Source organism: Stegostoma tigrinum, chromosome 17 (assembly GCF_030684315.1).
Source record: "Stegostoma tigrinum isolate sSteTig4 chromosome 17, sSteTig4.hap1, whole genome shotgun sequence".
NCBI classification, from domain to species: domain Eukaryota; kingdom Metazoa; phylum Chordata; class Chondrichthyes; order Orectolobiformes; family Stegostomatidae; genus Stegostoma; species Stegostoma tigrinum.
This window is the reverse complement of record NC_081370.1, coordinates 12,479,106-12,490,939: the sequence shown is the minus strand read 5'-3', so window position 1 is coordinate 12,490,939 and position 11,834 is coordinate 12,479,106. Positions and strand designations below refer to the sequence as shown.

General features: G+C 43.0%; 1 protein-coding gene across 6 annotated transcripts in view; it reads right to left on the bottom strand.

The window, feature by feature from the left end:
- Positions 1 to 660: 660 nt before the first annotated feature.
- The window catches only part of LOC125459217 (lysosomal acid phosphatase), a 106,122-nt gene continuing 94,948 nt past the window's right edge, over positions 661 to 11,834 (bottom strand). For 4 of the 6 annotated variants that reach the window (XM_048545310.2, XM_048545315.2, XM_048545314.2 and 1 more), the window contains 3 exons: positions 10,617 to 10,723; positions 9,280 to 9,464; positions 661 to 6,076 (listed from right to left, as the gene is read on the bottom strand). In XM_048545310.2, coding sequence (XP_048401267.1) covers positions 5,946 to 6,076; positions 9,280 to 9,464; positions 10,617 to 10,723 — 423 coding nt within the window. In that variant the 3' untranslated portion in view covers positions 661 to 5,945. The remainder of the gene's footprint in view (positions 6,077 to 9,279; positions 9,465 to 10,616; positions 10,724 to 11,834) is intronic. The other 2 variants (XR_007248985.2, XM_048545312.2) reach the window with 2 other exon arrangements.

Genomic DNA, 11,834 nt, shown 5'->3' with positions numbered 1-11,834 from the left:
TGAATTTTTTTGTTAAAGAACATTGGCAACCTCGTGTATGTGTTCAGTGACAAATCGCCACAGTAGTGTAACCTACAAAACTAAAAATTTGCAACTATCAACCAGGTTTCATTCCGAGCTCTGACTTGTCTAATATTACCTTCAGCTGGGATCATAACAGTAAGCAAATAGATTTCTAGATGGTGGCAGCACCCTATCAAGCACCACTCCTTAAACACAGAATAAGCAAACCTATGCCTTTCCTATCTTAATGTGCAAAATACGAAGTAAAATTAAGGCTATATGTCATTCCTTACACTGCCTATGCAAGATCCCCTTCAAAATCAGGATTCCTGTGCTCTAACTGCTTGAAAGCATGTCAAGTGAGAACTGGCCTCTTCACTGATGGCCATTGCTAACTATCTCAGAGACAAGCCCTCCCCAGAGCTTCATCAGTTACAAAACTGTCAAGATTGAATCTGGCTCATTATCGTTTACTAATTTAACATGGAATACCCTATTGGTGATTCTAGAACAAGGGCATGTTTGATACCGCAGCAGAGTCTCGCCAAATATCTGGTAACACTGACCTGGATCAGACTGAAAGTCTTGATTCTGTGTAACACTGTGATAGGCAGAAAAACTTCCCTGACATTCAGAAGAATAAACACCAACAGCATGAAGGATGTATAAATCAGGTATTATTAAAAGTTTAACTGTTGACCAGCAGCAAAGTGCAATAAACCAGATTTTACTGAATTACAACATTAATAACATGAAGCTCCTTGTATACAAAAATTTTTTAAAAAGCATGATACATTGCTATCACATTATACCTTTCTGGATATTTCTCTCTGACTGGGGTAGGCTGTCAGACATTATCATTGGAGCTGTGATGGGCTCAGAAAACGGCATCAGCCAAACATGAGACAATTGTCAAAGGTATGTCGATTAGCATTCTGGAAGTGCAATTAAGGTTAATGATTCATCAATTAAAAAGACATGATAGCAACAAATAGTTTATTTAAACTAATTTTGCAATTAATACTTCAATATTTTTGTCAACTTGAGAAAAAGCCAGTTCCATGGAAGGGACCTAGCAGAAAAGTGGAGAGAACACAAAACCTGTACAGAAGGTTCAAATGTCCAAAAGGTAGGTCTTAAGACACATCTTAAAGGTAGTGAGACAGTTTGCAAGGTCAAGAGGTTTGGAGAGGAAATCTCAAAAGTTAGAAACAGGGCTGTCAACAGTAAGACAAAGAGAGATGGATGGTTAAAAAAATAGCCCTGAGCTGGTAAAATAGTGATGGAAGTTTGTGGGACTGGATGAGGTTAGCATGAAATGGGATTTTAACACAAGGATGCAATTTTATAAAATAGAGACATTGTTGGATTGGGAGCACAGGATGGGTGTGAGTTAGAACAGCAGATTTAGATGAGCTCAAGCCTGTGATGTATTTGAATAGTCAAGGTAGCAAAGATTTTGGCAAAGTTTTCAATAATGGATGGCTAGATGTGTCCCTGGATAGATTTGAATAGAATCAGGTGAGTGAATCCCTGCATAGCGTGATAGAGTACAAGTGAAAATGAAAGATGATGTGATCAATTATGTGAATGCTGCTGAGAAGGATGGGGAAGGGTAGTTTACCTCGGTCAGTCACAGAGCATATAATTTCTGACATAGGGCTGTTTCTTGCTGTGACACAGCATAAAGCCAGTGGTCAGGTTCAACTGTGGAGTTAAAGATTGGGAGCTGACAAAACATTCGAGGACTTTATTGAGGAATGGTTAATGGCAAATGGGAGTGATATGTGCGATTAAAATCTTTAAGCGTGGGAACAGAAACAGGCCACTAGGAGCTTCATGGCTAATCTGTATCTGAACTCGGTTTACTCACATTTACCCCCTTGATAACGTCAGCCAATGACGGACTAATGAATACAATTTTGAAAGGTCTGATTGATGTATGCATCAAAAGATTTTTGGGGAAGAGTTAAGGAATCCACTCCCCTCTCTAAGTAACAGAATTCACTGTAGAAAGCTTAGCTTCAATTTTAAGATTTTGGCACTTGTTCTGAACTCATTGACAGAGGTAATAATTTCTTTGTATGTATCTAAGAAGTGCAAATGGAATATTGACCTTTATGTCAAAGGGAATGAAGTTTAAAAATAAGAAGGTTTTGCTAAGACTACAAGACACGAGTCAGACCACAGCTGGAATACTGTGAACAGTTTTGGTCCCCTTATCTAAAGAAAGATATACTGGTATTAGAGGCATTTCAGAGTAAGTTCATTAGGTTGATACTGGATAGGAGGATCTTATAAGGAGACTAAGTAAGTTGGGCCTTTATTTGTTGGCGTTCATAAGAATGAGAGGTGACCTCATTGAAACATATAAGATTCTCAGAGAATTTGGCAGGGTAGATGTGGAATGTTTTTCCCCGCTTGTGGAAGAGTCTAGGACCAGAGGGCATAATCTCAGAATAAAGGGGTCACACACTAAAGAACAGGAGGGATTTCTTCTCTCAAAGGGTTTTGAATCTGAGGAATACTTCATTGCAGACAGCTGTCAAGCCTGCGTGGTTAAGTATATTCAAAGTCAAGATAGGCAGGCTTTTAACCAGAAAAGGAATCAAAGTTATGGGGAGAAAGCAGGAAAGTGGATATGAAAATTATCAGATTATCCATGATCTTTAGCCATTTATGGATGATAGTATAAGGTAGGTTGGAGGTTAGATAGGCTTTAGGATTAGGGGAAAGGTTCGGCACAACATTGTGGACCGAAGGGCCTGTCCTGTGCTGTACTGTTCTATGTTCTGTGTTCTATCTCATTGAATGGCAGACTCATTCGCCTGAATGGCTTACTTCTGGTCTTATTAAGATCCCATTTATTATTTTAGTTATCAAAATAATCTATTTTTTAACTACTTTTTGATTAATAAATCAGCTAGTGTTATGGCATGGAACACGATTAAGAACAATAATGTAATCTTTTACAACATCTGACTCAGCCACAATGACAAGAATACAATTGCAGAAAGGTCACAGCAGACAAACTAAACTAAACAAAGAACTGTAGATACTGGAGAATTAGTTATGATATGGAACAGTGACGGAGCTCCAAGTACTCGGACATACTGTGCAGAGTAGATTAATCCACTGGCCACCAGGAACAGCTGAGTGCTGAACAAGAGAGAGGGTCTGGAGTCCTGACTTCACTTCCAGAGTATATGAGAGGCACTGCCAAAGTACTGCAATCTAACAGCAACGGAATAATTGCAACATACTCCTTTCACACAATGTACAGTAGGATCCCAGAAGGGGCTAATTCCCCACAAGCTCATGCACAGTACATGCCCATTACCGCACTGAGCCAGGCCAGAGAGGCATCAAGCTGAACCCTGGTTTTCCTCTTCAGTCAGGAATCGGGGACACTAGCAAAATGGGCTAGTTACCGAGGGTAAGGCAGGCTGTTCCGAAGTAATCAAGTCTCCTCAAAGATGCTGAAACAAAATGGCACAAAGGGAAAAAAGTACAGAAAGCAACTGCTAACAATTTGAATAAATGTTCACATCCTTGGGATAAGCAAGCAGCTAGGTCTTTCAGCTCAACTTTTCGGTTCCTGCTCAAATACGTTTCCCCAGTATACTCTTAGATTCTACCTTCAGCAAAGTTAAAATCATGGCCTTTGTTAAATATGTCAGTTCAAGCTGCATGCACCTACAATCTGTTAGAAAAGTCATGTACAAATATTGCTTTCACTCTAACCCCTTCAGAGGCTTGTTGGAGAATTAGTTCTGTGAAGCATGACCCAGAGCCACAGGGAAGCTCACTGAACACTGCAGATCCAACAACGAGCACTTACACAGCACACGCCACATCCAAACTTGAAGTCCAACTCCACTGTGTCCTGAGGGAGATCTCAGCCACAGGAAGTTTTACAAGGAGGAATCAAACACTAGTTAGTTAGTCAGTCAGTCAGCATAGCTTTATGAAGGGCAGGTCATGTCTCACAAGCCTTATTGCATTCTTTGAGGATGTGACAAAGCACACTGATGAGGGTGGAGCAATGGATGTGGTGAATATGGATTTTAGCAAGGCGTTTGATAAGGTTCCCAAGATAGGCAAATTCAGAAAGTAGGAGGCATGGGGGATTCAGGGAAATTAGGCTGTCTGATGTGAAACTGGCCTTCAAATAGAAGATGAGAGTGGTAGTAGATGGGAAATATTCAGCCTGGAGCTCGGTGACCAGTGATGTTCCACAGGGATCTGTTCTGGGACCTCTGCTCTTTGTGGTCATTATAAATGACTTGGATGCGGAAGTGGAAGGATGGGTTAGTAACTTTGCCAATGACACAAAGGCTGGTGGAGTTGTGGATAGTGTGGAGGGCTGTTGTAGGTTGCAACGGGATATTGATAGGATGCAGAGCTGAGCAAAGAAGTGGGGCATGGAATTCAACCTGGAAAAATGTGAACTGATGCAGTTTGCAAGGTTGAATTTGAATGCAGATTACAGGGTTAATGGCAGGATTCTTGGCAATGTGGAGGAACAGAGGGATCTTGGGGTCTAAGTCCATAGATCCCTCAAAGTTGCCACCCAAGTTGATAGGGTTATTAAGAAGGCGTGTGGTGTGTTGGCTTTCATTGGCAGGGGAATTGAGTTTAAGAGCCGTGAGGTTGTACTACAGCTCCACAAAACCCTAGTTAGACAACTCTTGGAATATTGTGTTCAGTTCTGCTTGCCTCATTATAGGAAAATGTGGAAGCTTTAGAGAGAGTGCAGAGGAGATTTACCAGGAAGCTGCCTGGATGAAGGGTAGATCTTACGAAGAAAGGTTGAGAGAGTTAGGGCTGTTCTCACTGGAGCAAAGAAGGAGGAGAGGTGACTTGGTAGAGGTGTACAAGATGGTTAGAGGCATAGATAGAGTGGATAATCAGAGACTTTTTTGCAGGGTGGAAATGACTATTATGAGGAGGCATAATTTTAAGGTGATTGGAGGAAGATATAGGGGAGATGTCAGAAGTATGTTCTTTACACAGAGCGTGGTGGGCATGTGGAATGCGCTCCCGGCAGTGGTAGTGGAGTCAGATATTTTAGAGAGTTTTAAGTGACTCTCGGATAGGCACATGGATGATGTAGGGTATGCAGGGTAGTTTGATCTTAGTAGGATATAGGTCGGCACAACATCATGGGCCGAAGGGCCTGTACTGTGCTGTACTGTTCTATGTAAATGAAAGCAATCATTTTTCAGGTGACAATGTTTAGAAGGAAACTCCAGGACACAGGGTCTTGGTGTTTGAATATACAACCCCAACAAGGAGGAAAATACAGGAAGGATTCTCAAAGGGGCAAAGTAAGAAATGGACAGCTGGGATTTTTGGGGTTGTTGGGCTTGAGGAAGTTACAGACATAAGAAGGGGAAAGATGCCATAAGTGGTTCACAAAAAGGGATAATAAACTACAAATTCAAGGCATTAGTAGACCCCAAAACCACACAGAAGTGCATCAGAAAAGATGGAGCTGGTAATATTGAAGACACTGGGTGAAGGAATCCTGTACCAGAAAAGCTGAGACAAAGGGAAAGGTAATGTTAAGAGAGGTAAAAATAAGCAGTCTTTTGTGGCAGAGAGGACAGAAGGTATGAAAGGAACATCCTGTGGCAACTAGTGCTGCATAAGTCTCCCCACAGAACTGGTGGAGGTAGGGTGGGGGCAGGGGGCAGTCAGCAACAAAGTGTGGAGACGGAGGGGGGTGGCATTGGAGTTAAGGGCAGGGTTGGTCCAATCACCAGTTACAAAAATAAGGAATGCATCCCTCAACCTCAATGACAATCATTAAACAAAACACTCAATTCCAAGCAAGCTGGCCCCCTACCAGTCAGTAATTAGAAATGTGACAGATTGGCAGGCAAGTGGTTGAATCAATCGTCCTACGAGCTGGGGTGTGGCAGCAATGTCATTGATTGTCAGGCCAGCTCCTCACTATTGGAAGGAACTCTGTGATGGCGTGTCTTCCGCTTCCAGAAGCAGTGTTGGATAATCAGCACGAGGATCAGCAACAGCAGGCAGACGGACAATACCGCAATCACAATCCTCTCTGCAAAACAGACTGGCATTAGGAGATGTTTTAAAACACTCAGAACCACTTCTGCATTTCAGAGAGTCATCTCTGTCTTTCAGATGCCAGCTGACCTCCCTGGTCATTGTAAAAGACCCTCTGGCCCTATAGGACATCCAACTGGAGGGAGCATTCCAGCATTATGGCCAATATTTATCCTTCATCTAAGTCTCTGCAGAGAGATGCCAGCATCGGCAGTTCCTACTACCTCTGTAACAAACGTGACTAAGAACAGGCAGGGAAAAGTGCCAGGTGTGGTGGGGTTGGAGGACAGTGTGGAACAGGCCTGAAATGCATGTGTTTCAATATGATAAGTATAATAGGCAAGGTAGATGAACTTAGAACTTTGGTTATGACATTAGTGCGATTATGGGAACTTGGCTGAAGGAAAGACAGCACTGACAGCTGAATGTCCCAGGATTTAGATGTTATGGGTGTGATAGAAAGGGAGGTAAAAGGGTTGGGGAAGTTGCATTACTGGTAAAGGGGTATCTCACTGCAGTACTGAGGGACAATACATCATAGGACTCTTGCAGCAAAGCAATATGGGTAGAATGCAGAAATAGGAAAGGTGGACTCATTTTATGCTAGGGATTTGGATGGGGCAAAATTTGTAAGGACCATTCAGGAAGGTTTATTGACACAGTACGTAAAAATTCCAACCAGGGAAGAGGTGATACTGAGATAATAAAATGTGAGGCTGGATGAACACAGCAGGCTCAGCAGCATCTCAGGAGCACAAAAGCTGACGTTTCGGGCCTAGATCCTTCATCGATGAAGGGTCTAGGCCCGAAACGTCAGCTTTTGTGCTCCTGAGATGCTGCTGGGCCTGCTGTGTTCATCCAGCCTCACATTTTATTATCTTGGATTCTCCAGCATCTGCAGTTCCCATTATCACAGAGGTGATACTGAACCTGGTTTTGGGAAATGAGCCTGGCCAGGTGAGTGATGTTTCAGTGGAGGTGCATTTTGGGAATAGTGACCATAATACAGTGAGTTTTAAAAAGCTCATAGATAGAGATAACTGCAGTTGTCAGGTGAAGGTGTTAAATTGGTGAAAGTGAACTATAACAATATTAGGTAGAAACTGGATAATGCTGATTGGAGGCAAGATAACAAAGTGTGGGGCTGGATGAACACAGCTAGCTAAGCAGCATTTTAGAAGCACAAAAGCTGACGTTTCGGCCCTAGACCCTTCATCAGAAAAGGGGGATGGGGAGAGGATTCTGAAATAAATAGGGAGAGAGGGGGAGGCGGACTGAAGATGGATAGAGGAGAAGATAGGTGGAGAGGAGAGTATGGGTGGGGAGGTAGGGAGGGGATAGGTCAGTCCGGGGAGGACGGACTGGTCAAGGGGGTGGGATGAGGTTAGTAGGTAGGAAATGGAGGTGCAGCTTGAGGTGGGAGGAAGGGATGGGTGAGAGGAAGAACAGGTTAGGGAAGCGCAGCCGCTATGCATGCAAGGGAGTGCGTGTGAATGAGAATGTGTGTTGTTCGAACCCTCACTGATTTTTCATTATTTTATTTCTTCATTTTGGTTTGGAACTGTGAACTGTGAGCTGAGAAATAGCCTTTGGATTGTCAGCAATAGCTTGTTTTGAAAAAAAAGGAGAATAAACAAACTGTTGTCTGTTTTCATGGTCTGACCTGGACGTTAATTGCAGCTTAATTCTTATTAAAAGTGCTCTATATATGCATCGACTCCTCAGGCAGTCTGTTCAAGCAGATAGCGGATGTTCAATGTTAACAGGAACATTGTGGGGAGGCAGTCATTGAGGCCAGAGTTTCCATTTGTTTGGAACTGTGTTTTTGTCAGAAGGGTTATGGCTACCCATAGCAATAGGACAGAGGTGTGATTGCTCCCTCGTTGGCCTCTCATTATCAACTTATTGAAAGTTTGGAAGAATGGAATATTCCTTAGGCCTACTGGAAGCTATGTGCATTGGCCATTGTCTTCAGAAACCAAGTGAGATACAATTCCATGAACCCGTGATATTATGGATCATAGAATCTGCTTAAGTGTAATGACCAGTCACATCTTTTTTTCTCTTTTGACTTATCCCTTAACTGTGTCTATTCAACTCTCTGCCTTTGTGAGAGAGTGGGGTGTGAGAAATGAGGAGGATTGGGTTTAAATCATAAACATGAACTAGATTACCTGTTGTTTATACTCTGCTAAAACTGCTGTATTATTAATAAATTGTTAAGTCTTTTGTTTCAGCTATAAACCTAGTGTCTAGTATTGGCTATTCATAAAGTCTGGGCTTTTTTTAAAAAAGTCTGGAGAGGAACCATTGATGTCAATTTTGAAGATCATTAAGTATTTTAATTTTTCTGTGTTGCAAATACAGAATCTAATTTGGATTGGCTGTCTGGTCTCCATGCTATAACAGTGTATATGAGAGTCCGTGGGTATGTAAGTGCATGTGCCATTGCCCCTTGAAACAGGGATGATACTTGCTCATGTTAAGTACCTGCAAGTGGGGTAACGTGGGGTAAGTTAGTTAGTCTGCAATGCAGTTTTGGTTGACTAGGAAACTCTCCCACTCTACCTGTCTGCCATAGGTGCATTGGAAAAATTTACAGCTTGATAATCAACATATTTGTCAATGTCATAATGTATGTTCTGTGGTCAGCAAATCTTGACAGGGCCTCTGAACCTGGAGCTCCTGTCCCACAAGTAGATTCACTGTCACAAGACACATAACTGCAATTACTGACACACTACTCCCTGTAAATCTCTGCATTCTAAATAACTTTGGAAGGCAAACACCTGAAGAATCAAAACAAGAAGAAATCAAACAGAAATTATGGTCTTTCTCTTTGCTACTTTCATGTTCAGCTGTGACAGTTTCAGAGGGTGAGAGCTGGTCAGTTCCAGAATAGGAGTACTAAGCATCAGCATTACACTCAATACCATGATCAGTATTGGATTATCATTGTCAATGGAGGTATGCACTAACACCCTCATTAATACTGACCAGTACTGATGTACCATCTGGCACCAAATGGTGCTCGTACATTTCAAACTCATTTCCATTGTCAAGCAGTGGATATAGGCACCACTGGGCCTAATTTTAATCTCTCCCAGCTCTGATCCTCAACAGTGGCCCTGAACTGGGCCCAGGCAGCAACGTCCACATCCTACAACTGAATTAAAACAAGCTGGGTCAGTAAGTTACCTGCCAGAATACACGAGCTGACTTGACTGGCCAACCCGCATTCCTCATCTCGATTGTCAGAGATCAGATCCTTGGTGTTTTGGATAAACTTTTGTAAGGGACAGTGCTCAGAGCAGGATGGCAGAGCAAGCAAATGAGGGTCAATACTAGTGTCATTCCTGAAGTACATGTCCAATGTGAATGACCTGCAGAAAGTACACACACAGAGCGAGAGAGAGAGAGAGAGAGAGAGAGAGAGAGACATTTTTGGTCAGCGTAACTCAGACGGAACTGAAGGAAAAGACAACATACACAAATCTAAGAAGTGACAGAGGTTACCTGCCTAACACATAGAGAAGCTCACGAGCTGCTGGAGAATCTACAGCAGAAACGCTCACCCATTGGATAGTCAGAAAACAGGAATTCATGGTTCTTCCAGCTGTACCTCTGGATTCTTCTCCAGTCCTGTCATATACTGAAATATGGACACAACACCAATGCCTACAATATCTCCAGATCTAGTCACTGCATGTTGTTTCCAAGTTCTGGATTTACGTCCCTGAACTTCTCTATCTATTTTCTCTTTTTTTGCCTAAGACTTTGGTTGTTGGGTATCAAATTACCTTAAATGGTTAACTGTCAAACTGTATTTTACAATGTCATTCTGAGCGAGCACCACACCAACGAAGGTGGTGGGGGTTGTCCATGCTGAGGGAGCACCACTCCATTGAGAGACATCAGTGTGGGGGTGCAGGAGGGTCAGTGCTGACAGAGCGCTACACCATCAGGGGGTGGTCAGTGCTAAGGGAGCGCTGCACGGTTGGGAGAGGTCAGTGCTGAGGAAGCCTTACACTGTTGGGGAAGTTAGTGCTGAGGGCGAGCCTCACCGCATCATAGCCACATGGAGGGATAGTGGGTGACTAATAGCAGAAGTGTGACTGATGAGTGGTAGCAAGAGGTGCTGAGGTGCCAATAGGGCAGCATAAAGTCTCTGACAAAGACCAGGTAACAGAAGTGGCAGTGGTGCAGGCATACAATTACAGGAGTCTTGGAAGGACATTGCCCAGGGGTTGGGAAACCACAAGGTGTGGACTCTTTGTGTTGCAGAGACCATTCAGGTTCATACAGAACAGGCAACAGGAACTCCGCTAACAGAACTTTGCTACTTGCCAATTAGAGGTCAGGAGTTACATTATTAACTGTTCCTGGTGGACCTGGAGTGAGTGGTCATCATAAATAGTTTGTTTCTGAGTTAAGCTTTGTCACAGATAGTTAGACAGTGTTAAAGCCAGTGGACCTTGTTATAATCAGTAAGGGACAGCCAGCAGTGAGTGTTTCAGAATCTCCACAGAACTCACCCATCATTCTCCTGGTACAGCTCAAACATGTAACAGGAAGCATAGGGAGGAATGTTGCCAGAGTACACGTTCAATGCCATCTGAAGTGCTATAAGTGTTGTATCATGCTGTGGAAAAAATACATTTTTTGAAAAGGTTAAAAATTGTTTTCCGAATCCCTTTCTGCCCTGGAACCGAGTCAAGCTGCAGTATTACTACAAGTCCCCCTTTTCAACCATGTGCCTAAGGTTGACAGACAGCCAATGGATGGACTTGGAGCCTGTCATACACACATACCCTTTCCAAACCAAAATCAAACTGCAGGACATAGGCCTTGTCTCAATTCCTGTTGGCCTCAGCATACAGAACCAATCCTAGAGAGGTGATGGTCCAGTGGTATTATCACTAGACTATTAATCCAGATACCCATGTAATTTAGGTCCCGCCAAAGATGTTAAGAAAAACCATGAAAAACACATCTGGTTCTCTAATGTTCTTCAGGAAAGGAAGTTACATGCTTACCTAGTCTGGCATGTGATTCCAGAGCCACAGCAATATGGTTGGCTCTGAACTGCTCTCTGAAATCACCTGATAGGCACTCGTTGCATCAATCACTATGAAGTTTCAACTAAGAAGTGAAACTGGATAAACTGGAATTGAACCAGGCACTGGAAACAATAACAGCAGAAATAGCACTGTCGACCTTGCAAAGTCCTCCTTACTAACATCTGGGGGCTACTGCCAAAATTGGGGCAACTGTCTCACAGATTAGTCAAGCAACAGCCTGACCACAATCACATCCACAGAATCATACTTGACAATGACCCAGACACTACCATCACCATTCCTGGATACATCCCATCCAAGACAGATCCAGCAGAGGTAGCGGCACATTGGTATACAGTTGGGAGAGTGTTGATTTCTGGATCCCATGAAATCTTGTGGTCTCAGATTAAATATAGACAAGGAAACCTCCTGCTGATCAGCATGTACCATTCTCCCTTAGCTGATGACAACACTTTGAGGAAGCACTGAGGGTAGCAAGGGCACAAAACACACTCTGGGCAGGGGATTTTAATGGTCACTACCGAGAGTGGCTCGGCAATGCCAGTACTGATCAACCTGGTTGGGTCCTAAAGGATGTACTATTAGACTGGGTTTGTGGTAGATGGTGGGGGAACCAACAAGAGGGAGAAATGTACTTGACTTCATCCTTACCAATCTGCCTACCACAGATGT